Source organism: Solanum verrucosum, unplaced genomic scaffold (assembly GCF_900185275.1).
Source record: "Solanum verrucosum unplaced genomic scaffold, falcon-dt-bn FXZP01000001.1, whole genome shotgun sequence".
NCBI classification, from domain to species: domain Eukaryota; kingdom Viridiplantae; phylum Streptophyta; class Magnoliopsida; order Solanales; family Solanaceae; genus Solanum; species Solanum verrucosum.
Window position 1 is genome coordinate 253,669 of NW_026020283.1, and position 27,524 is coordinate 281,192.

General features: G+C 37.4%; 1 protein-coding gene across 1 annotated transcript in view; it reads right to left on the bottom strand.

The window, feature by feature from the left end:
- LOC125834216 (uncharacterized) overlaps nucleotides 1-27,524 on the bottom strand; it is a 47,065-nt gene that overhangs the window by 5,996 nt on the left and 13,545 nt on the right. The window contains exons 5-12 of the mRNA XM_049513387.1: nucleotides 22,940-23,083; nucleotides 22,675-22,779; nucleotides 22,468-22,593; nucleotides 21,388-21,588; nucleotides 19,673-19,779; nucleotides 19,425-19,587; nucleotides 19,196-19,261; nucleotides 7,478-7,571 (exon numbers count right to left, since the gene is read on the bottom strand). Coding sequence (XP_049369344.1) covers nucleotides 7,478-7,571; nucleotides 19,196-19,261; nucleotides 19,425-19,587; nucleotides 19,673-19,779; nucleotides 21,388-21,588; nucleotides 22,468-22,593; nucleotides 22,675-22,779; nucleotides 22,940-23,083 — 1,006 coding nt within the window. The remainder of the gene's footprint in view (nucleotides 1-7,477; nucleotides 7,572-19,195; nucleotides 19,262-19,424; nucleotides 19,588-19,672; nucleotides 19,780-21,387; nucleotides 21,589-22,467; nucleotides 22,594-22,674; nucleotides 22,780-22,939; nucleotides 23,084-27,524) is intronic.

Consider the following 27,524-nt stretch of genomic DNA (forward strand, 5'->3'; position numbering starts at 1 on the left):
TTTGGCTAAAAATTGGAAGGACAGCAAAACCCAGGTGACAACCGCGCTAGCAGAAAGTTGAATTTCAGGGATCCTTGAGGATACAGTTAAGAGTTTCAGTCAGTTTTACAAAGGTAAAGCCCAATCTGCAAACTCAGTTAGTTCCAGAATTCCAGAGTACATGAAAAAAATAAAAAATAATCTAACTCTTGGATTCTAAATATTATGACATTATTAATAGATTAGTCCATTATATTCTCAGTGATTCTCCTGACTTTCAACGATATTCTCATGCTCTTTTTTTTTCTTTTTTTATCTAAAAGGCACTTCCATGTTTTTTTAATGTCTAAATTCCTTTTTTTCAGCAACACCATAATCTGTGACCAATTTAACTACATTACCAAAAAAATACTTATAGCGTGTCCATTTGTCAATTAGGCTCTATGTCCCATAGTGTTAACTTATTTTTAAGCTCACCCTCTTTACTCCTTTGTTTTTCCCACTTAGAATTGATCTTTGCAATTAAATTTATCTATGTCTTCAAATAGGAACATGTAAAATATCACCAATAAATAGAATTTAGGCGTAATAGAAAGGAATACTACAAAAAATAAGCACTTCGGCGCTTGAAAGAAGGGATAGAAACTCTCTATGCAGGTGAGCAGATAATCAGATTTTTTTTTTTTTGATTTGCACCGGGTGTCCGAGTCTCTTTGAGCCCCGACTAATCCCGGGGGTGCACAGGCCCTCGGCAAGGAGTTTCCCGCAAGTGCACCACGGTTAATTCAGGTTTTACCCAGTCCGATGGCCCTCAGAAATTGTTTGCACCCACTGGGTTTCGAACTTGAGACCTTGAAAGGGAGCAAACCCCAAGGCTCAAGTCAATTGCCAGCAGGCCAACCCCTGAGGGTTGAGCAGATAATCAGATTTACAACAACATACCAAGTGAAATCCCACAACTGGGGTCTGAGGAGGGTGGTGTGTATGCAGACCTTACCGCTACCTTGTACAGGTAGAGAGATTGTTTCCAAAAGACCTTTGCCTCATATAAAGCAATTTAAAACAAGTTTGAAAAGGAAATACAATAGTGGAGGAGTCATGTTGAAACTAATGAAGAACAAAACAGTACACAACAAATAATACGATAACTAAAGCAAAAGAAACAACATACTCCCTCCGTTTCACAAAGAATGACCTTCTTTCCTTTTTAGTCAGTTTCAAAAAGAATGACCTCTTTCCTTTTTTGGTAACATTTTACTTTTTGCTTTCCACGTGGCATGCTTAAGACCACAAGATTAAGGGCAATTTTGTACATTTGATATAACTTTAATTTAGGACCACAAGATTCAAAAGTCTTCTTTATTTACTTAAACTCCGTGCCAAGTCAAACCAGGTCATTCTTTATGAAACGGAGGGAGTATGATAATAGAAATCGAAGAATAGGATAATAGGGGAGTGATAATAAAGCAAAGGAGATGATAGATAATATTAAAAATCAGAAAGATAAGATAATAGGAAAGTAGTAATAATAATAATACTGATATGGGAGAACTAGGAAAAACCCAACTACCTACTAACCTTCTATCCTAATCTTCGACCTCCCTTTCCTCTTATCTAGGATCATATCCTCGATAAATGAAGGTGTGTCATGTCATGTCTAATCACATCTCCCCAATACTTATTCGGTCTACCTCTCCTCCTCCTCATCCCCACCCTAGCCAACCTCTCACACCTCCTTACAAAGGCATCTATGCAACTTCTCTTCACATGCTCGAACCATCTCAGTATCACTTTCATCATCTTGTCCGAACCATCTCAGTATCACTTTCATCATCTTGTCCATCATGAAGGCCACTCTAACCTATGTCGCTCAAACTATTCAAAACCGTTAACAGATGCATGTTTGATTCTCCAAAAGTAGTGTATTTGGGGAGAATCCAACACGGGTTCGGCATCAAAATTGAAGAGTTCGTGCAACTTAGACTCTCACCTTGTCCAAAATGCCTTTGTTCCTAATCTTGTATTGTGTCTACACATCCATCTAACCATCCTTATTTCTACTACTCTCATCTTCTAGATGTGTGAGTTCTTGACCCACCAATACTCCAGCTAATACAATAGAGTTGGTCTAACAACTACTAAATAAAACTTCCCTTCAAGTCTTAGTGACACACTCTTATCATACAAGACACCATATGCAAGCCTCAACTTCATACACCCTGCTCCAATACTATGTGTAACATCATCATCAATCTCCCCATTCTCTTGAATTATTGACCCAAAATATTTGAAACTTCCTCTCTTGGGGATGACTTGAGCATCAATTCTCACTTCTATATCTTCCTCGATATATTCCTCGAGAGTAGCATTATTGAACTTGCACACCAAGTATTATGTCTTAGTCATGCTCAGCCTGAACCTTTTTATACTCTACAGTCTATCTCCAAACCTCCAATTGATCATTAGCTTTGTCGCGTGTCTCGCCAATCAATACTATGCCATCTACAAATAACATACACCATATGTCGTGTCAATTCATCCATCACTAAGGCAAATAAAAATGGGCTAAGAGTTAATCCCTAGTGCAGTCCTATCACGACTTCAAAGTGTTCCAAGTCTCCTCCCTCTGTCCTTTACCTGGGTCGTGGCTCCTTCATACATGTCCTAAATTGCCCTAATGTAAGCTACAAGTACACCTTTAGCCTCCAAATATCTCCAAAAAACCCTCATAGGGACTTTGTCGTATGCTTTTTCTCGGTCAAGGAAACACCATATCCTCTCCCTATATTGCTCCACCAATCATATATATTTATATAAAAGAGAACCCTAGGCCCGCCTACTTGGCACCACCACAAACCAAAAGTCCCTTTTAATTTGTTTATTTCCAAAACTAGCCTTCCCTTTTCATGAAAAATTGCGACTTTTATGAAAAGTTGTGCCTTTTTATGAAGAGTTGTGACTTTAATGAAGAGTTGCAACTTTAATGAAAAGTTGTGACTTTTATGAAAGGATGTGACCTTTCAGAAGGGTTGTAACTTTTCCAAAGAGTTGTGACCTTTCCGATAAGGCACAATAAACATTTGTTCACACTATCCTTTATTGTTTATAAATAGAGGGATTTCCTCTCATTTTAAAACAACAAAAATTGTAAACTTCTTCTGCACAATTAACTTCAACAACGATTATTTATTTATTAGAAAATTTAATATCACTGGTTCATGTTCATTTGATTCCCCAAAAAATATCAAATAGTAACACTTCCTTGAAACAAAAGGATAAATTATAAAATCAAATTAAAGATGATTGATTGAAGGATAAATGATAATATGTTATAATTATCATCTTCCTTTACATTATTAATGTTTATTATTGCGTAATTTTGTATGCAAGATAATATAGTGTTTTAGTTGTAGTGACTGATAGGTTTTAAGTATTATTTTATAGAGTATGTGCTATTAAATTCCCGCGCGAGGCGCGAGTAATTTTACTAGTCTACTTATGAGATGGGTGGCTTCTGTAGTTGATCGCCCCGACATGAATCTGAGTTGGTTCTTAGAAAAAAGACACACCCCTCCTCACTCTAATCTCCACCACCCTCTCCCAAACTTTATGCTTACTATATCAATGTCTCTCAAACAAAAAGTGACAAATAAATTGAGACATAACAAGCATGAAATTAGCAAGCACTCGTTCCATCCCAAATTATGTGGCGGTGTTAAACTGGGGACAAAGCTTAAGAAATAAGCAAAGAGTTTTGAAACTGTGTCCTAAAACAAGACAGACTTTCGATGGCTATAAACCATCTCACTACGGGTAAAATGGGAAGTTCAATATTAAAATGTTTCTAAATAAGGAAGTATGACATTAATTTTGAGATAGATTATATGCCACATCAATTGGACAAAGGGAGTACTTTTTTCATTAAATTAGCATGTACTTTTATGTTGAAATAACAACACTTCAAATATAGTAGGCAATGTTTAAATAACACAGCTATTAAGATTACTACATTTCATAAGAATGGATACTTATAACAAAACCAAAAAATTGACCCCTTTCCATTAATGTGAAAAACCTGCTTTAATTACTTAGCGAAAACAATTTCAAGTAACACTAAATTAGATTATTTTGACCTTAATCGCGAGGCATTCATTTTTCAAAACCTGCACAATGGCCAAAAGTTAAGGTGAGTTGGTAATTGCTCCCTTTATCTTACATGGATCCTTGTTTTACTTTGATGTACTCGGATCAAAGAAGTATGAGGAAGTGTGGGTACTTTGTGGGAATTCTCCAAATTGAAGTAAAATATGTCAAAGAAACATGGCATGCCCATACCGAATACTTAATTCCTACCACATACATAACCATAAACAGATCCATGAAACATAGTCTTTGCTTAGAACCACCCTTCAAAATAATTTCCCTAGTCTTCGCATTCTCATCACCAAGAAATAAGTTAATCTCACTATATAACATGGTGTCTTATCTCACCACTAAAATCACCTATTTGATCAGGCAACGAAATTACTTGGTGATTCTCAAGTGGTATCATGAATCATCAAAAAGAGCAAGTAGTACCTTTAGAATCTTATGGAGATAGAGTGAAGGTTCTTTTACAAGAATATAAGGAATCCACTCAAATTTCATTCAGTGAGAAAAAAAAAGGTGGACGTTTTCCAAAAACTATAAAGATGAGTATAACAAAAGGTAGTAAAAGTATATCACCACAATAGTGCTAGCCAAAGATGGAGAAGACGTTAAAATTAAAGACTGCTTCCGCACAGATCACGAAAAAAGGAAAAAGAAGGCTCCATAGTGAAACCCAAATAACATGACAGGTTCAGAATGGACCAACGAATTTCTTTCTATATTTCAACTGGAAGATTTTCTTTTTCATTAATGGCGCTCTCATGGTTCTTCCCATCTCATAATGGATTGGACATAGATACCCAATCCCTTTTACTCTTTATGGTAAGGAGGATCTCAGTAAGATGCTATCCACAGCTGTTTAATTAAATTGGATAAAAAGATTTTCAGCCAGCTCTAAAAGTCTTGATAACACCCACATTCTCTACCCTGATGAAACACAGTTTTTTGTGAAGCTGATGAATAAGAGTCCTATTCCTAAGACTGATTGACCTTGTTTCTAAGATTGTCTGAGGTTTCCATATCAATTATTCTAATTCTCTTATATACAGGCAATGAGGTTTCCAATTTTCATAATCTAGCTCACATGCTTGTTTAATGGGTTAAAATCATAGGTATCTTACCAACTTAAAGTCTTAGTCTTCCACCGGGCCAGAGTTTCTAATATTTATCCATATTGTTAGGATTCTTGAGGAGTGGAGAAGAAACTCTCTCTCATCAACCATATTCTATATACTTTTGCCACCTGCACAATGTCTCTTCTCCCTGTACCTTCTCAGTATCAATAGTCTAGATAAAACTAGAAGAGACTTGCTCTAGCAAGGTAACAAGGAATGAAGGAACACTGTCATCACCCCAAAGAAATGGGCAGACTTGGAGCCGGTAAACGTAAGGTCTATAATGATAGTCCCCTTTCAAATGGATTTGGAGATTCTATTATGAGGAAAATGTCTTACGGAGGATTTGTGGCTTAGGTCGCAGGTTCAAGCCCCACACCATGCAAAGCAAAGCCCGGTATTTAAGTGGAGAAGGGTAGAGGGGCGGGCCCATTATCCACCGAGTTTAGAAGGCAGTGATTGGTCCAAAGGGCGGGCCACAGACGGATTTCTCGGTTATCAAAAAAAAAAAATGTCTTACGGAGGAAAGTTATTGCAGCCCAAATATCCTTCTCAAAATGCCTGGTCAGTTGGTGCTACCAGATCCACTCATGGGTCAGGATGCTGGAAGTTTATCAGCTCTATATGGAAAGGATATCTTTCTTTTAACAGCTTTCAAGTGAGAAATGGGAGCAAAAGATTTTTTAGGAAAGATGTATGGTTGGGCCACTCCAACTTCAAAGAGGAATTTCCAGGTATGTACGATATTTCCTCTGTGGTGGATGTTGGAATTGCAGTAAGTCAAGACCAACTATGAATGAGACCTTTCTTACAGAAGAAGCAGCAATAATTAAGAAAAGGACAGGGTTTGCCAGCTCTTGCATTTGATTGGTGACATTGTATTTATCGAGGATAAGACCGACTCTTTAGTTTGGAAAGGAGATCCTAAAGGAATTGTCTATGTAAATTGTTGTTACAAGGATATACAGTCTTTCAGTTTCTCACCATGATAACCAAGGCTGAATGTTTCACCTAATTAGTTGAGAGAGGCATGTCTTACTCAGTCCACCAAATCAATCTTTTCCTTCATCGTGAATTACACGAACTACCCAGATAATGCCTAAAATCACCCTGGAGCTTTTGCAAAGCTGGGGCAGGAAAGGACTCTACAACAATAACAACAGCAGCAACATACCCAGTATAGTTCCACAAAGTGGGGTCTGAGGAGGGTAGAGTGTACGCAGACCTTACGTCTACCTTAGAGGTAGAGAGGTTATTTCCGATAGACCCTCAGCTCAAGAAAACAGTCCAAAGCAGTCCCCGAAAAAGAAGTAACTGAAGTACAAGAAACAACAAATAGTAACAACACGCAAAATACAACAAAACAATACAATAATTGAGGTACAAGAAACAACAAATAATACCAAAAATCGAAGGACAAGAAACTATAGGAGCAATACTACGACTACTAATATAAACAGACAGTAAGGCAACACACTACTACCTACTAACCTCCTACCCTAATTTGTGCCCTCCACACCCTCATATCTAAGGTCATGTTCTCGATAAGTTGAAGTTGTGCAATGTCCTATCTAATCACCTCCTTGAATACTTCTTTGGTTTACCTCTTTCTCTCCTGAAAACATCCATAGCCAACCTCTAACACCTCCACACTGAGGCATACGTGCCTCTCCTCTACACATGTCTGAACCATCTCAATCTCGCTTCCCGCATCTTGCCCTCCACCGAAGCTACTCCCACCTTGTCCTGCATATCCTCATATCTAATCTCATCTCCTAGTAACATACACCATGGAATTTCACCTTGAATTTGTCTCGTCAAAGTATCTATCACTAGGGCAAAATAAAAAAGGGCTTAGGGCTGATCCTTGGTGAACCCCATCAAAACTAGTAAGTGCTCTAAGTCTCCCCCCACATTCGGGCAGGAAAAGACTCTGTAAAGAGGAAACTAACTTTTCGAACTCTGTTCGATCTATGGTCTACCATCCAGCAGACACTCTGGCCAAAATGTAATTAGCCCCAAGTATAAATCTTTTTTGTTTCCAATTTTCAGTGCAATCAAATATTTGTGCAAGAAGCAAATGACATTACCAACCTGACCGGTGCAATGCACAAATTGTAAATCTCTTTCAGTAACACAATCTTTGTGCTGTTTTGATTCTAAAAAATTGTTACCTTTGATAAAAAACAAAAAAGTAGTTGTTAAGAAAGAAGAGCTGGGCATATCTTATCTACCTTCTAACGAGGCAAGTGAACGAAGCAGAAGGGTGAAGTATGGTGGCATGCGGAAATGATACTTGAATGCTACAGACACTATTTTACTCAAAACCTGCAAACACACATCATAATAATCAGCCATATAACAATATGATGGTAAGAAGCAGAGATATACATGGTGTTTCACTCTTATAACAATATTTTATGTTATAGACTAAATTAAACTTGTGCTGAAATCAAATGAAATGCTTTGGGAATTCAGGAAGGAACAAATGACATTACCGTATACCAATGATCTTATAGAGCATACCGACAGCTGCATCGGAGTAGTGACTCAGCATTTATAAACAAAAAATTCGACAGACTGATATTGTAGAAGATGAGCTTTCTAATTCACCAGCTAGAAAAGCACTTCAGTACAGAAGCGGGTATGACCAGTAATGGCTCTAAATAATGTTAGAAAAGAAATATCCAATACTTGTTACAACTTTTTTTTTTTTGAGAAGGTAACAACTTTGTATTCTATTTCCAAAAAAATCAGAAACCTGCCACAACAAGTTACAGGTTTCCTAATTACAATTGAGGTGGAGTATCCAGAAGATCGTCAACCCTTTTAACAAAAAATTACAAAGATCTTAAGACATCCATAATTGATTCTAGATCTTCCATATACTCCTGTTTACACCAAAAATGAAACAAAACTAAACACTTCATCTTCATCTTCTGGATGTTGTTGCTCTTGTTCTGATGGCACCTGAGGTTTCTTTCTATCCAAGCAGTCCACCAGATGCAAGCTGGTATAATTTTCCACCTATCCTTATGGACTGAAATGTTAGCATAACTGCTCCAGATCTTCAAGGTCTGGTCTATTTTCCCTGGCATCACCCAGCTCAGACCCTTCATACTTAGGAAAATTTCCCATAGTTGAAGGGTAATCCTGCAGTGTATAAAAAGGTGGGTTACTGTCTCTGCCTTTTCTTCACAAAAGAAGCACCTAGGGCTTAGATGGATCCCCCTTTTCATGAGATTTTCTTGAGTTAACACAACTTGTTTAGCCAAAAGTCAAGTGAAACAGGAAACTTTATAAGGAATTTTGACTTTCCATATAAGCTTCCAAGGCTAGTCCTTAATCTGATTATCATAAGGGTTTAACTTTTTGTAGGCCCCTTTCACACTAAATCTACCTTGATTATGGCTTTGCCACTCCAATCTATCTTGGTCAGTTGAAATTCCTTTGAATTGCTCCAATTTACTATAGAACTCAACTAACCTCAAAATCTCCCGGTCATTAAAGGGTCTTCTAAAGCTCAAATTCCATCCCTGATTTGACCAAACTTCAGCCACAGTGGCCCTTTGTTGTTGGTTTAGGGTGTAAATATCATTGAAGGTATCCCTTAGGGGGGCTTGTTCTAACCAATTGTCTTCCCAGAAAAGAACCAACCTTCCTGACATCTTCTGTTCTTATGCTGCAATTCTCTCTAAGCTTTGGCCACAGGTTCCTGATGGACCTCCAAAGATTGATTCCATAAGTATCAGTGACCATTTTGGTGGTCCAATGATTTGCCATTTCATACTTCAGTTGGACTACTTCTTTCCAGAGTGCTAACTCACTAGAAGCAAATCTCCAGAGCCATTTCATCATAAGGCATTGGTTTTGAGTTTTTAAGTTCCTCACCTCCATACCCCCTTTTTGTTTGCTCCCAATCAGTGCATCCCATTTTACCAAGTGGAATTTCTTGGTTTCACTGTTTCCTTCCCAGAGAAATTTTCTTCTTAGAACATCCAATCTCTCAATGACCCCATCAGGGATAGGGAAAAGGGACATCATATAAGTAGGCATTGAGTCCAAAACACTATTTGATTAGTGTTAGTCTTCCTCATAAGGAGAGGTACTGACTTTTCCAGTTCACCAATCTTTTCTCACACTTCTCTACCACCCCATTCCATATATCTATAGACCTATTCTGATCCCAATGGCATGCCCAGATAGACAGCTGGTAGTTCCCCAATACTTCCACCAAGAACCAAAGCCAATGAGGTTAGGTTAGGAACCTCATTAACTGGGTATAAGAAGCTTTTATTCCAGTTGATGTGTAACCCTGAGATTGCTTCAAAAAGAACAAAAATGACCCTAAGAATAATGAGTTGGTTCATGCATAGCCTCACAAAAGATCAATGTATCATCAGCATACTGCAAATGAGTAATCTCCCAGTTAGAGCAGTTAGAGCCTTCCCTGTGTGAAGCTTTGAATCCCTTCAACCAGCTATTTTCTTGGCAATTTTCAACATATCATTTAGACTTTCCATGGCAATGATGAAAAGGAAAGGAGATAGTGGGTCTCCTTGCCTTAGGCCTCTCTGTGAGGAGAAGAATCTTGTAGGGGAGCCATTGATAAGGACAGAGAATTTGACTATGCTTATGCAGAACTTCATCCATCTTATCCATCTGCCTCCAAATCCTCTTTTGGTGAGGGTTTCCAGCAAAAAATTCCAATTGAGGTGGTCATAGGCTTTTTGTATATCTAGCTTGCATAGAATACCAGGTATATTGCTTCCGACTCTAGAGTCCACTAGTTCATTTGCCATGAGAATGGCATCCATTATTTGCCTTCCTTTGATGAAAGCCAGTTGTTGAGTGTCCACCAATTTGTGTATAACATTTTTGAGCTTCTCTGTAAGCACCTTAGAGATGATCTTGTAAACACTACTGATCAAACTGATAGGTTGTTACAACTTTTAAGCACTCTGGTTGTGGCCAAAATCAGGTAATTGCTGCTAATCCAAGGAAGAGGAAGGCATTAGCTTCTAGGGATTGTCCTATTAGATATTAGGTGTCATATTCTCTCCTCCAATATGAAGAAAGCAGGACAATCCTTCTCTATTTGTTTTCCTTCTTCCTTTCTAACTCTCGTCCACTTATCACTGCCTCTACCATCCTTATTAGCAGTGAAGTATTAATTCCATAATGATCTATCGCAGCAAGAATATCTCATGGTAACAAAATGTAGTACTCTGATGCAACCTCACCTTCAGTGTCGTTATTTTTCTAGACTTGCCCTTTCCTCCTGTTGTACCAAATTCCTTCTCAAACACCGCCGTGGCAATTTTTGATGTTTTAGTGCTCTATCTTCATTATTTTTTTAGACCTGCCCAACCTCTTTCTGCACCAATTTCCTTCTGAACCACCATCTTGGAATTTTCATTTTTTTTAACACTATCTTCATTTGTTGATACACCACCCCCCCCCCCCCCCCAAACTAATATTGGCATCCTGATGCAACCTAACCTTGAGCACGTTCCCTACCTCTTGTTGCACTAATTACATTCTCAACTTATGTTGTGGCAATTCAGGCCAGCATGCATGTACCTCGATAATTCTACCAAGTAAGTGATTAGGTTCTAAAGCACATGTTGAAGTCACTCAAGTGACATCTATTATAGTCTTATATCCAATGTATTCTACACTGCAAAGAACCTAATCAACCCTTAGTGCACTCGAAACCAATCAAGTTTGAAGTGGTAGCAAGTTGGCCTTGGCCTCCACTAACCAAAGACCCATTTTAAACTGAGGGAATAGTAAATGATCTTGGCTACTAAGCTGACTACTTATTGCACACTAAACCAAATGGTTGGTGGAAATGCTATATTTCTTTGGAATGCTATATTTGGACCAGCTTTGTTTGGATTTTCTTTTTATCAGGTGAGATGTAATTTCGGTTGGATTAGGAATATGAATAGGATTTGTATATAGTATCCTACGTGGAAACGGATTGTAAAGTAGTGTCTATAAATATGACTTAGTGTATCTACAATTTCAATAATTTTTTTCTCCTTTATTTTTCACATGGTATTAGTGTATTAGAGTAATCATGAGAAAATATCTGGACAGAAAGACAGTCTTTGTGCCTCGTTTCTGCCAACTGTTTAGCCTCTGTGTTGTGTCTCCTCTCTTCCAGTGAGTGTTGTGCAGAAACCAACACAACCACAAGGTTCAGGAAGCTCTGGCGAGCAAATCCCAGGAAAACGCACCGGTCGAAGCCTCCTCAGGTGCCTCCACGTACTGCTCGAAAGTCTATTGTTGGCAATGCATTAGCCAGTTCTCTGGCATCTTTTGGAGCTGATCTTTTTTTGGTGAGGTCGCCCAAGAATTCCGAGCCCATTACTCCATTATTTCTTTCAGCTTCTGATCACAGGAACCCTTATTTGGTGTAACAGTTCATCTTTCCAGCAGATCTGCATTTTTTCCGGAAGCATTTTTCACTGTTTCAGATCTGTTTCTATATTATGGACCTTGGCTGAAGCTGTTACAACCATTATCTTTATTTTCATATTCACTCTTGACTTTTCCGGCAACTGTCCTTTCCGATTTCAGATTCCAGGCCACTTTTCAAGTCAGATTTCGCTATGTCTCACGGCTTTGATATTTTTGGTTCCAAAAACACGGGAATGGGAAGTTCAAGCCCTATGATCACTCTAGAACCATTAATGAAAAATTTGATTTATTTAGTTTGAACTTCCTCGATTGAATTATAGTGCCAAGGGTCAAGGTGTTCAAGATATAACTTAACGAAAAAGGCTAGTGAGATAGTTGAAAAGGCCAAAGCACGATGGGAGAAGGTTGACACTCAATTATGTAGTATCCTATGGCAATCTACTGAATTCCAGTTGATGCTCTTATTTAGTCCATTCCAGACATATTATTCAGTTTGAGAAAAGGCGTGTGCTTTATACACTAATGACATATCTCGTCTTTATGATGTGATATCTCGGATGACAAACTTAAAGAAACAAGATTTGGATATGTCTATTTACTTGGCATAGGTATAGGCAGTCATGGAGGAATTAGGAGGTTGATGTCAGTCATTGCAGGGGCGGAGCTACAGCCACCCAAGGGTGGTCAGCTGAACACCCTTCGCCGGAAAATTGCATCATATACAGAGGCCAGATTTTGAGTTAACGGATAGATAATTAATGTTGAACATCCTTGATATTAAATTTTCCTTTGGCGCAACGGTTAAGCTTGCTCATTTCCACCTGGAGTTCGCGGGTTCGAACCCACAGAGTGCACAACTTTTTTTTGGTTTTATTTGGAGAGCAGAACACAACCTTAAAACACCATTATTCTTGCATCATACATTTATTAATTTTAATTTACCTGAAATTCCTAAATGTTCCTCAAATTTCTTAATTATTAATATTACAATTTTAATAATATAGAGTAACATATATGAATAAATTATTTTAATTTTGAAATTTGTATATTTAGATATCATGTATTTCTAATTTTATCTAGGATATAATGCACTTTCGAAGGGTGAAAACAAAAAAATCCAACATTTTACATAAAAAATTGTGTTTATATATGTTAACAACTTTAAACCCAAAGCTAAAATTGAAACATGCGTTTTATCTTCTTTTTTTAAGAAAAAAAATTTCTCTGCTAGGCGCATTTGTTTAATCAATATTTCACTTTATACACAATAATCATATATTTTTATCATATAAAATCAATGCATCAAAAAGAAAAAAACACGATTGTTTGTTTTTGATATTGACAAATGTTGGGATCGTTCATGGTAGAATTGCTAGGTTAAACAAATAACATTCAGCTCACCTATTAGAAAGAAAAAAAAATCTTGACCTCTCTTGATAAAAAATTTGGCTCCGCCACTGAGTCATTGCGTATGTTCAAAAACAACATGAGCAAAGACAGTCGTTATTTCTAGTTCTTACACTCGCTGGACTTCCTACTAGCCTTGATTTAGTGTGTAATCAAATTTTGGCTAGTTCCTAGAATTGATGAACTATTCTCTCATTTACTTTGCCTTGTCGCACCTCCCACTCACACACTGGTCTCATCACCAACTGTTGACTCACTTGTTCTTGCAACTCAAACAACAGAAAACTGAGCATCTCGGTCTATAGAGAATCATGTTTTCCTCCCCTTTAACTTGGATTTGTTGTACTTGAGCTGAGGGTCTTTCGGAAACAGCCTCTCTACCTCCACGAGGTAGTGACAAGGTCTGCGTACACTCTACCCTCCCCAGACCCCACCTAGTGGGATTTCACTGGGTATGTTGTTGTTGTTGTTGTTGTTGGTCTATAGAGAATCATGGGCTTGGACACAATCTTGACATAAGCTATTCTCTGCATGGTCTACAACCCAAGAATGCTCATGTTGCTCAAACTGACACTAGTTCCTTCAGTATCAAGCAAGTAAAACAGACATCTTCACAAGTCACCTCAAGTTCTCAACCTGATACTTCTGCTGCTTGTTATTATTTTGCTTGTGTTTGACAGTCTACTACCCTTGTACTGTGGGTTGTGGACTCAAGACACTTCAGATTATATTTTTGATAACAAATCACTTTGGTCAAATATTGTTTATTCACAATCTCTTCCTCATGTTACTTTAGCCAATAGGATCCAAACAAAACCAAAAGGAGTTGGACAAACTAATCCCCTATTTTACGTCACACTGAACTTTCCCTAGATGTCTTTTCAACCTTGTATCTGCCCGTCGTTCGATGTGTGCCCCAAATTGTGCTATAATATTTCTTGATGATTCTTTTGTTATGCAGGTTTGCAGTACGGGACAGATGATTGGCGTAGAGGATGAATTACAATGTCTCTACTATCTTAGCTCTCATAATTCCTCCACAACATGCCCTATTACAGATCCTCCAGAACTAATTCGCATGTGTTTGGGACATCCGAGTTTATTCAAGCAATAGAAGTTGGTACCTAGTTTGTCTAGTCTATCCATATTACATTGTGAATCATGTCAGCTTGAGAACTCCCCCCCCTGCAAATACCTTTCCACATAGTGCTAAGAGTCTTGCAGAGTCAGTTTTTTCATTCTGATATATGAGGTCCTAGAGGAGTCAACCTCAAGATTTTGCTATTTTGTTAGTTTTATTGATGATTATTCAAGATGTACTTTGATTTTGTTAGTGAAAGATCATTTTGAGTTATTTTCTATATTCAAGAGTTTGTGTTGAAATACAAAATCAATTTGGTGTTTTTATTTGGACTTCGGAGTGATAGTGACTTACCTCCCAATTTCAGCAATTTATGACTCACTAAGAAAATTCATCAGACATCTTGTCCATACACTCCTCAGCAGAAAGGGGTAGCATAAAGGAAAATAGGCATCTTTTTGAGACTACTTGCACTCTTCTCATTGATTCCCATGTTCCATTGCTTTTTGGGGCTATGCAGTCCTCACATTTGCTATTTAATTGATCGAATGCCCTCATCTTCCAATCAAAATCAGATCCCTTATTATGTATTGTTTCCTCAGTCATCTCTATACTCTCTTCCTTATGTCTTTGGGAGCACATGTTTGATCAACACTTAACCTCGAGAAAGATAAATTAGTCCCTTGTTCTCTCAAATGTGTCTTTCTTGATTACTCTCAAGTTCAAAAGGGGTATCGTTTCTCCTCACCTGATCTTTGTCAATACCATATGTCAGCCGATGTCACGTTTTTTGAGTCTCAACCTTACTTTCATCTTTGATCATCCTGATATTTGTGAGGTCTTACCTATACCTACTTTTAAGGAGCCTACGATTACTTCTACATCTCCATCCACAGTTCCCTCGATTTCCATCTATAAGTCTCCGGGTGAAGCATTATCACATCCAAGATTGAGGCAGGCTATGATCGACGAGATATCTGCTTTACATGCGAGTGGTACTTAGGATCTTGTTTCTCTTCATTCAAGTAAATCTATTGTTGGTTGTGGTTGGATTTATCCAATCAAGTTGGCTCAAATGATTATGTTGCTCGGCTTAAGGCTCGCCTTGTTGCCAAAGGCTCTACACAGATATTATGTCTTGATTTAAGTGATGCTTTCTCTCTTGTGGGTAAAATAGCATATGCCTGTCTTTTCCTATCTATGGTTGTTATTCACCATTAGCCTCTTCATTGATTGGACATTAAGAACGCTTTTCTGCATAGTGACCTTGAGGAAGAAGTCTATATGGAGCAACCACCTAATTTCGTTGCTCATGTGGAGTCTAGTAGCCTTATATGTCAATTGTGTTGGTCACTCTATGGTCTAAAACAATCTTTTCGAGCCTAGTTTGGGAAGTTCAACACAGTCATTCAGGAGATTGGCATGACTCGTAGTGAAGTTGATCACTCTGTGTTTTATCGACATTCTACTTCAAATCTATGAACTTATTTGGTGGTTTATGTTGACGATATCGTTATCCACGACAATGATTAGGATGGTATCATTAATTTAAAGCAACATCTCTTTCAACATTTCTAGACTAAGAACCTCGGCAGACTGAAGTATTTTCTAGGTATTGAGGTTGCTCAGTCTAGATACAACACCAACATACCCAATTAAATCCCACAAGTGGGGGAGGTAGATAGGTTGTTTCCGAAAGACCCTCGACTCAAATGCAACAATTTCAAATACAAAGAAGAAAATATAGTAAGTCACAAGGAAACAATGCAAAGTCTACTAGCAGGGAGCAACAACAACAAAATATTGCAATAAGCGAAACACAATAAAAGTTACCTGTTTCAAAAAAAAATCATAACACAATAAACAAAATACTAGGATAGATTATTGAAAACACTAATAAATAATGATGGAAATCAAAAACAAGAACTACAGTAATACAACTAGTACAATGGCAAACACCAACCACCCTAAGCAAGACAACACTACACTACCTACTAACCTTCTAGCCAGTAGTGTCCTCCACACCCTCCTACCTAAGGTCATGTCCTTGGAAATCTAAAGCTACATCATATCATGTCTTATCACCTCTCTTCAATACTTGTTCGGTCTACCTCTGCCTCTCCTCGTACCCTCTATAACCAACCTCTTGCACCTCCTCACGAGTGCATCCACACATCTCCTCTTACATATCCAAACCATTTCAGTCTCGCTTCTCTCATCTTGTTCACCATGGAGGCCACTCCCACCTTATTTTGAATATCCTCACTTCTAATCTTATCGAACCTTGTATGACCACACATCCACCTCAGCATTCTCATCTTCGCAACATGCATCTGCTAAACATTTGCTAAGTCAAGATAATGCAATGTTATTTCGCAATGCAAGTATACCTTAGACATTCTTAAGGAGACATGAATGATAGGACGTAGACCCATTGACACTCCTATGAATCCAAATAGGAGATGGGGAGCCACTCAGTGATCCTAGAAGATATAGGCAGTTGGTTGGTAAGTTGAATTATCTCGAAGGGACTAAACCTACATTTCTTTTCTTGTAAGTGTTGAAAGTCAGTTTATGAATTCTCCATGTGACTAGAAGCAATTGTTGGCATCTTGCTTGGACTAAAGTGAGCTCCAAGTAAAGGAATAATCTTCTAGGATCAAGGTCATAAGCAAATTATTGGAAATACAAATGTTGATTGGATAAAATCACGTGATAGACGTTCTACATCTAGATATTATGTTTTAGCAAGAGGTAATTTGGTGTAGTGGCAGAGTAAGCAACAAAGTGTGGTTGGTCGACCTAGTGTAGAAGCAGAATATCGAGCAATGATTGTAGTAACTTGTGAGTTAGTTTGGATTAAATAGTTGGTCAGAGAACTAAAACTTGGAGAAATCAGTTATATGAAACTTGTGTGTGATAATCAAGAGGCCCTTCGCATCAAATCTGGTATTTCATGAGGGCAAAGCACATTGAGATTGACTGTTGCTTTGTCAGAGGAAAGATACTCCGGACATATTGTTACAAAACTTGTGAAGTCGACATGATTAGCTTGCAGATATTTTCACCAAGTCCCTCACTGGTCCTCGTATTAGTTACATGTGTAACAAGCTTGGTACATATGGCTTGTATGCACGAGCTTGAGGGGGAGTATTATAATAGGAATAGGAATATGATTTGTATATAGTATTCTATGTGGAAAAAGAAGTGTTTATAAATAAGCCTCAGTGTAATAATGTAGACACACAATTTCAATAATATTGTTCTCGTTTAGTTCTTAACTAGTAAAATTACCTGCGGTTCGCGCGGGAATTTAATATCACAAAATTTAAGAAAATAATATTTAAAACCTATCAGTCATTAAAATTAAAACACTATTATTTCACATACAAGATTACGTAGTAGCAAACATTAATAATGTGAAGGAAAATGAAAATTATAACATTTATCATTTATTCTTAATAACATAAACATAAATTTATGATAGTAAAAAAATACCAGGATCTGTAGCATAAGCAATGGTGTCAGTGAGCAACTCAACAGGAGCAAAGTACACAAATATTTAATTGTGTAGAAGAAGAATAAGAAGTTTAGAATTTTCATTGTTTGAAAATGAGAGGAAATCCCTCTATTTATGGACAACAAAGGGTAGTGTTAATAAATGTTTGTTGTGCCTTATTGGAAAGGTCACAACTATTTGGAAGTTGCAACCCTTCGGAAAGGTCACAACCTTTCATAAAAGTCGCAACTTTTCATTGAAGTCGCAACTCTTCATAAAAGTCACAACTTTTCACGAAAGGGAAGGCTAATTTTGGAAATAAATAAATTAAAAGGGAATCCTGGTTTGTGGTGGCGCCACGTAGGCGGGCCTAAGGTTCTCTTTTATATATATATATATATATATATATATGATTCTTATAGTTTCATTAAACATGCATCTGGTAGTTGATGAAAATTACAAGCAAGAGGATATAAAAGAAAATAAGTAGCTCCTGAGTAATGATCATCCTATATGCCTTCTAAGAGCTAACAAAGTCAAAAAGCTTATCAAAATTATTTACTTTATGAAGTTAACTACAGCAAAAAATGTTTGTAATACATCTATACTTCATAGTATGAATAGGAGATGAGCTTCGTCGAAGCATCTTCTATTCCTTTTTAGCCATATACACTGTTAGAATCATGTAATATTTTAGCATATATGTAAATATAGTAGGTCTTAATTTACTTTTGTAATTAGGTATTGATTTTCTTTCCTTTTTAGGACATGTAAACTAGCTATTTAAACCCCAATAGCTTGAGGGCATAATCAAGCCGAGTTCTCTCTTATTTTCTCTTTCGTTTCACAGACACCAATGTAAGCTGGAATAGTCTATGAACGCTTTTTGATTGTGTTCCTTACATTCGACTGTCCCCAACTTGTGCAGCTTCTCTGATTCTATAAGGCATAACCCACTGTGCCAAAAAGACAGAGGGAACATATTCCATATATCGCTGCAACTAGGCAATTCAGAAACAAATGGCAGGAGTCCTAAGAACTTTGCAGGCACAGGTAACATCTGCTACAGAGGGAGATGCCCCTTCTAATTTTAAAAAAAAATCTTTCATGTGTCAAACAACCTCCTTTAAGAATTACCCAGCTGCAACAAGCCACTTTGGTTGGGGCTTTGACTTTCCAAACTAATTTCCATGGCCATTCATCGATAATGCTGTTTTTCATGTGCATGCGTTTGTAGCAAACTTTACAGAGAACACCTTTCTTACACTGCAGTTTCATATAACCCTTTCTTGCTTACTTGGTTCAGTCTAATCAGTATTATTAATCACAATAAGTTTTCAGCTATCATACGAAAAGATAAAATTTTGGAGCTATTACTTCCAAAAGAAACTGACTTTAAACAGTATGTATAATTACTATTCTATACAATCATAAACTATTTTCATAATAAGCCAACCAGGCTCTGTGGAGTGGGACCATCCATGTAACATGAGAAAGCAACACAAGTACTACTGCACATAAATTTATAATTCTTACCCGGCTAAACTTGATATCAGGAATTTCACCCTTCAATTCAACTTCCCCCAAAGCAACTTCCAAATCCTGGTTAGTTTTTCAAAAAGTTGGTGGTGTTAGAAATCTATAGAACTGATATCCGTTTGAGCTTAAAACAGTTGGCTTTAAAATGTGCAAAGGATACTTTTATGCACCATACACCATATAATTGAAAAGTAAAAATTGATGTGATACTATATGTAGAAAATACCATGGTGACAAGGCGTAAATTAGTCCCTGGCTTAACAACATCCATTTCAGTTAGATCGAGCACAAGAGACTCCCAATCACCATTTACAATGTGCACAATGGATGCAAGCATAGCATACTGATGCTTTCTTTTCACCCGACAAAGCAAGCCAAAATCAAGAAACCTACAACAAGAGAAATAAGTACAAGATTCTAACTCCTTTTTGTCAAATAGAAAATTGATTATCTTAGCAGAAACTGTAAAGATACCCTATTTGTGCTGATGATGTGTATCTTAAATTTCCAGGGTGTGGATCAGCATGTAGTAACCCAGTGTCAAGGAGTTGAATTAATGATGCCTGTACTCCTTTGTTAACCTATAGCAGTAGTTGATGGAGAAGAATCTATCAGCATAAAAGGATCAATATTATAAGATAGATACATCTCACATCATGCTTTGTAGAAGAAGATAGTTCCTAATCTTTCAAGAAAACAACTCGAGCTGCTTTCCATTTTCTTTCCATATTGGTAGAGGAAAATCAAGCTAAAATTGGGTATATAGCGCAACCAACTTATAATCACATTGTTTTTTGAGAATTTCTTTCAATCATATTGTTCTTTGCCATAATCCATCAAGCAAAGAGATATCATTTCGGTTTTCTCTTCTTTTTCCTTTTATAAGAACCGACTCCCTTCTCTTCCCACAACTATCTTAAGATTGAAAAAATTATTCATTTATAGAATCCAAGGAAATGGGGAGATCAACGAGGATGTCACACAACGTATTGGAGCAGGGTGGGTAAAATGGAAGCTCGCATCCGGTGTACTATGTGATAAGAAGGTGCCACCAAGACTCAAAGGTAAGTTCTATAGAGTGGCTGTTAGACCAACTACGTTGTCTGGGGCAAAGTGTTGGCAAGTAAGAAATTCACACATACAAAAGATGAGTAGCGGAGATGAGGATGCTTAGATGGATGTGTAGACACACTAGGAGAAATAAGATTATGAACGAAGATATACAAGGTAAGGTAGGAGTGACTTTAGTTATGGACAAGATTTAGGAAGTAAGATTAAGATGGTTTGGACATGTACATAGGAGTACAGATGCCCCAATGAGTAGGTGTGAGAGGTTTGCGGTGATTAGGTCTAAGGTGTGAGAGGTAACCCAAGGAAGAATTATGGTGAGGTGATTAGATATGACATGACTTATCTTCAACTCACCAAGGACATGACCCTAGAAAGGAAAGTATGGAGGTCAAGGAGCAGTGGGGCGATTTTCTCTTCTTATGGGTAAGTACGGTTCTAGCTTCGAGCACCTTGTTTGGGAACCTTTTTTACTTATCAGTATCATTATTATTCTTCAAATTGTATTACTATTGTTATTGCTTTTACTTTGGTTACCCTTATGATTTTTATTGTCAATACTTTTCTAATTTTCTTTTCTACAGTATTTGTACCAAAAATTTTACTTTTGCATTTGTCATACAAGTTTTTTTTAGCCGAGGGTCTATATGAAACAGCCTTTCTAACCCACAAGGTAGGGGTAAGGTCTACGTACACATGCATCCAAGGGTGTGACCTAATGATCACTAAAGTAGGTGAGAACCATGAGATCTCCGGTTCTAATCCCAGCAGAGACAAAAACACTAAATGATTTTTTTCATCTATCCAAGACTTGGTGAATAGAGTTACTTGGTACATGTTACTGGTGAAAGGTGGCAAATATCCCATGGAATTAGTTGAGGTGTGCGCAAGCTGGCCCGGACACCACGATTATAAAAAAAAAAAAAAGAGGTTTACGTACACCTCACCCTCCCTAGACCCCACCATGTGGGGTCAATACTGGGTATGTTGTTGGTGATGTGTATAAGACGTTGCTTGAATTATGCACCTTGGTAAATGCTTAGTAGCATCACAATAAGGATTAAAATAATGTCTTGTTCAAAGTGAAGTAAGGAATGATTAAAGAACAAAACTAAATGCACCAGATCAAGCAGACGTCGTTTAGCTTCACTTTGGCACCCCTCTCCATGTGTTGATTGATCAACTACAGAATCCTCTGAGGACATCATCAGCAAATCAGTTGGACTCTCACCAACGAGCCATTCCATAGTCAAAACTCTCTTTCCGCTTAGACGTTGATAAACATTTGGAACACGGATGAAAGAATATGTAGAATGGACTTCCTGCAGTAGATGTTTGACAAGGTGAAAGACAAAATAAGTAGAGCATATTCTCAGTTACTCATTGAAAAAGAAACTAACGGGAACAACCTCTAACCCTCACAAGGTAGGGGTAAGGTCTGAGTACATCCCACCCTCTCCAGACCCCACTTGTGGGATCAAACTAGGTATGTTGTTGTTGTCATTGAAAAAGAAAAAAACAAATGTAGAAAAGAGTCTCATATCTAGAGCATATTTTCAGCTACACATTGAAAAAGAAAAGAAAAAACAAATATAGAAAAGAGCGCAGCTATGATCCCAAAGAAAAGCATTAAACTTGAAGAAGAGAACTTCATGTGAATCAAGCAAGTTAGGTTGGACCAGTGCTTGTTGTATAATCGCTTCAAATAAACTATAACTTTCTATGTGCACTCAGAATCAACTTAATAAAAACAAGGAATGCAAGGTCACGGTTATTATCTTAGTTCTGTGATCCAGTCAAAGCAACAAAATAAATAACTGCTTCTATTTATATGAGAAGGGGCAGATCAATGCCAGACATAGGCTTGTCTTTGTTACAACAATAATCACCACATTTGAACGAAGGAAAATTGAGATATAATCACAGATCTGAAGACATTGCATCAACCAACAGTGAAGAAGATTATGTGAAGCTAATAAATCTAGCAGACACCAACAAGGATCACAATCTTGGTTTGAAGTTATCTTCTAAAGCCATCAAAAGCATCTGCAAATGCTAATAGGACCTTCATTTACACTTCAACAGATGCTTTTGGTTTTTATCTGACTGACTGCTCCCTTTCTTCATTTAATTCCATTTTTCTTTGTTTTCTTCATTTATTATGGAGGGAGGAGGAATTTGTACAAAAACCAACCAAATACCTGAAACTTCATGGCATTTTCAGCTTCACAGGTGTAATCTAACTCCCCAACCAACCCTTTTCCAAGCTCGTCTGCATAGAGACGAAGATCATTTTTCCTTTTTGCTATCTTCTGCACGAGTCCTAGCTGAAGCAATCAATTGCAAGGTTAGTCTTGAATCTACGATTACATGAAAAAAGAATCAGAACAGGGAATTGGGACACGGACCGCAACACGAAGAATATATACATCCCGAACTACGACATGGCGCAAGTCTGGCCGCTGAACTTTCACAGCCACGCTTGAACCATCGAGAGTACTCCCTCTATACACCTACAGCGGGTAAAGACAATACCATGAATAGACAATTTTGTGATATTAAGTATTATCAATGACATTTCTCATATCCAAAATGTTATGTAAAAGGGTGCATACTGAAATATCCTCCAATGAAAAATATTAAAATCATCTCTAAAACAGAGACAATAGCCACCTGACCAAATGAAGCTGCAGCAACAGGTTCTTCAGAGATGTAGCTAAAATATGTCGAAATAGGAGAACCCAAATCTTCCTCGATGATCTTCATGGCCACGTCCCTGGGGAAAGGTGGAATTCGATCATGGAGCTCAGACAGCGCCTGCAATCACCACCCGAAGCAAAGATGAAAATACAACATGATCTACCATCTTTACATGTTTCATGGTAACAGCAAAGAACATGGACATGGAACTCTAAGTGGCAGGTGTGGCACTGTAGATTCTTGCTGCATAACCAATATGGATTTCTATGGAAAGACTAATCAAGAAAAAGGAAACCATAACAAAAGAACGCCATTGATCTACATATGTGAACTGAAAGCAGGAAGCACCCTGCTCCTCGGTGGTGGAGTTGTGACCCAAGTCACAGGCTTTTCATAGTTTCAACGGATTCTAATTTAAATAGAAATAATATGCACAGAGCGTGATTTTTTAAAAAATATTGTTAAATAATGTGGAATAAGCTCCGGTATTGGCATGATAAACAACTAGAAAAAATATACCCGCTGGCTAATGTTTAAACAATATACTAGAATGGGCCATTAGGATCAAAGAAGTATGTTCATTTCAAATCAGTGGCGTAGCCAAGAATTTCACTAAGGGTGTTCAAGCATTGATAAGTAAAAAATAATTGACGAATGGGTGCACATAAAATTTTAAAATCAAACCACTCAATATAAGTAACTGAATTTTTATATGAATGGATGCACCAATTTTTTTAAAAAACTATGTAATATGTAGTTTTAATGAGCTTCTATTTAATTTAATATGAATTAAACAAACAACACAAAATAAGATGAGGAAGTGAGGAGAATTCAGCATAAAATGAAACCACTTTTATGCTTCATATTTTCACCGCCTCTGACGATGCAACAGTAAAAACTAGACATGAAAAACAAAGAGTTTTTAGGACTGCTTATTAACTTCAATTAAACAATTACTCTTTTCAATTGGCTACTGCAACTTTTATTTTATTTTTTTAGAGATTTTTGTGTTGTGGGTCTCTAATAAGGATTATTTTAACAAGTAATACCACTTTTGAATTATTTACAAAATAATAAATTTATAGCACAAAATTGCTTACATGTGATAAAAATAGATCTAGAAAATAATCATTTATTTCTCGTATTAAGGGATCTATTTTAATTTTCATCAATTTATTTCTTTTTCTCTCTCATGATTCTAATATAATTATAGTTAATGAGCAATTAAAGGAGGAACAATGCCGTTGGATTAGTTGTTCCTCTGAAAATATTAAAAATGGATTAGTTGTTGCTCTGAAAATGTTTTAAAAAAAGTCTAATCCGCTTGCAAATACACGGATTCAAACCCCTGCGGAGGAGCGCATCAACGTTTCTTGAACACCCAAATCCACTGGACTACACCTTCCAGTTGTTCCAAAGGGTGTTTAAAGTGTGTTATATAACCACATGAGTAGCATGTTATCTGTATATAAAGTATAATTTCCCGAACGAAAGGTCTTCGCCTGACCACCCTCGATATACTGTAGCTCCGCCCCTGTTTCTAATCCAGGAATTTCTGATGACAACTAGCTAGAGATACTGTAGGTCCTTAGTTCAGATTTCTACTTTAGTCCTCTTAAAGATAATGGCCAACCAGCATTGATGCATTAAAAGAAAATGATTTCAGACAACAGAAAAATTATCACTTCAATGCTAAAATGACCATATCTCAGCTTGAAAGTTAATTAGAATATAACTGATAGCTAAGTCTTCTTCTTAATCAAGAAAAAGAAAAATTTCACGTAACATGTAATCATCTTTACACGTTTAATCACTAACATCTTATTAATGTTAACTTGAACAGCACCTCTTCAGCTGTATCAGATTAACAACTTTGGCAAAAATAGAGATGTGCATATGAGATTTGAACTTTGAAGTGACTTGGTTCATGCATGAGATGAAGGTCTTTAACTGAACTAGAATGTGTTCCATTTAATTGCTCTTTACTGACCATCTGTATCAACTCTTTCTAAACATTATGAAGATCAAATGGTGTATGCCTGCAAACTCTGTTGATTTCCTTAAGAGGTGGAAATGGCCGGACAGAAGAAATGGTGGAGATTGGTTCCTGCTTATATATAGTGGGCAATTTGGAGGGAGAGAAATTCTAGAGTTTATGAAGTAAGTAGCAGCCACTTGCAGATTATTAAGATGAAGTGTCTACTTCTGTTTCACTTTTGGTGTAAATAATGTCTAAATAGGAGGAGGATTCTTTAATGATTTGATAGTAATGGGGGCATACGAGATGGTCATCATGAAATTGGAGGGTTCTTTCCGAGCTTCAAGATCCATAATATGCTTATGTGGATACTAAAAGAGTGGAGAACAAGGTTCAAGAAAATTGGAAACCCAAAAGAAGAAAGAAGACCCATTTCTTTGGTCTTAAATTGGGAGGCCCTAAGTAAAAGGGTATTTTAATATTTTTGCTTAGTTAATGAACCCTAATATAAATAGGCTACTATGTCTTTATTTTTTTATTAAAAAAAGGTAACTTCTATTATGAACAAAGGAATACTCAGAAAGTATTCCAGTAATACTTACAGCAAAATTACAGAGAGAGAAGTGACCCTACTAATGCTTCATAAATAATTTAGAATACTAGTAATATCCTCTTCTCCTTGTGGATATTTGTGTTTACACCAAAAAAACGCCTAGACAGTTCATCTTTAGTTTCTACAGAGAGCATCTCTTGTTTTCGAAGCACTTCTGATTCCTTTCCATCCATATAGTCCACCAAATGTAGGCAGGGAAAATCTTCCATCTCTCCTTGTGTCCTGACTGATTCCCATCTCTATTCCAGCAAGCTAAAGCCTCTTTGATGCTCCTTGGCACAGTCCAGCTTATGCCTCTTAAATTAATGGAAATCTGTCATAACTTCATAGTCTCTCTACAATGTAGAAAGAGATGGTTTATTGTCTCAATCTTACATTCACAAAAAGAGCCTCTAGAGCAAATTTGAGAACCTCTTTTCATAAGGTTGTCTTGGGTGAGTGTGGCTTTTTTGGCAAGTAGCCAAGTGAAACATACTACCTTGAAGGGTACCTTGACTTTCTAGATCATCTTCCAGGGCCAACTACCACACTGTGAGACTGAGATTTGTGATCTCTTGTAAGCTGAACCAACTGAAAATCTGCCTTGCTTGTCTAGTAGCTAAAATAGATTGTCCCCGTTGGAGTTTAATTTTTTGTATTGCTCCAGAGTATTGAGTAGTTCAGCCACTTTGTTAATTTCCCAATCGTTCAAGTCCCTTCTAAACCTGAGATCCCACCCCTGATTGTCTCTCATTTGTCTGATTGTGTATACCTTTCGAAGTCTCAGGTTGAACAGGTTAGGATACTTGTTCTTCAAAGTTTCCTGTCCAACCCACACATCTTCCCAAAACAGTGTTTTCCCCCATTTCCTACCTTGATTTTGCAGCTGTTAGCAAAACTGATCCATTGACTTCTGATAGACCTCCATACTCCAGTCCCATAAGGTTCTGTGGGCATGTAGGTAGTCCATTTGGTCTCCATTCCAAAACTAGCCTTGATTGTCTCCTTCCACAGTGCTTGTTACTATGATGCAAATCTGCGTAGCCATTTCATCAGAAGGCTCTGATTTTGCAGCTTTAGATTCCGTATCCCTAGACCCCCTTCTTTTTTGCTTTGAATGACTTGATCCCACTTTACAAGATGAAATTTGTGATCATTAGGATCACAATTCCCTTGCCACAAAATATTATTTCTGATGGCATCCATTCTGTCAATCACATTTGCAGGCATTGGGAAAATTGAGATCATGTATGTATGCATGGCATCCAACACACTGTTGACGAGAGTTCCCCTTCCACCTAGAGACAAATATTTTCTTTTCCAATTCACTACCTTCTCACATTTCTCTAGAACATTGTTCCATATGCTTTTTGACTTGCTCTTATCCCCAGAGGCATTCCAAAGTACACTTTGGGAAGTTCTCCTATCTTTCCCCTAGAATATTTGCTAACCCATTTATATTGGACACCTTATTAACTGGGTAAATGAAGTTTTTCCCCCAGGTAATGTGTAAACCTGAGATGGCTTCAAACCATATCAAGATAATTCTTAAATACTTAAGTTGGGAGCTCTCTGCATCACAAAAAAATCAGGGTGTCATGAGCATAATGTAAATGTGATATGGCCAGTCCTGTCTATCAATCATGTTGGCATTGAAACCTCTTATCTATCCTTTTATTTGAGTTGTCCTGTGCATGTCATTTAGTCCTTCCATTGCCAGAATAAAGAGAAAAGAGGATGGGGGTCCCCTTGTCTCAATCCTCTCTTAGATGGGAAGAATGCAGAAGGAGATCCATTTATCAGAATGGAAAACTTCACACTCGTGATGCAGAATTTCATCCATTTTATCCATTTTTCACCAAAACCCATATTCTATAAGGTCTTCCAGAGGAATCCCCAATGAAGGTGGTCGTAGGCTTTCTCAATATCGAACTTACATAAAACACCTGGGACCTTGCTGATCTTTCTGACATCCACACACTCATTTG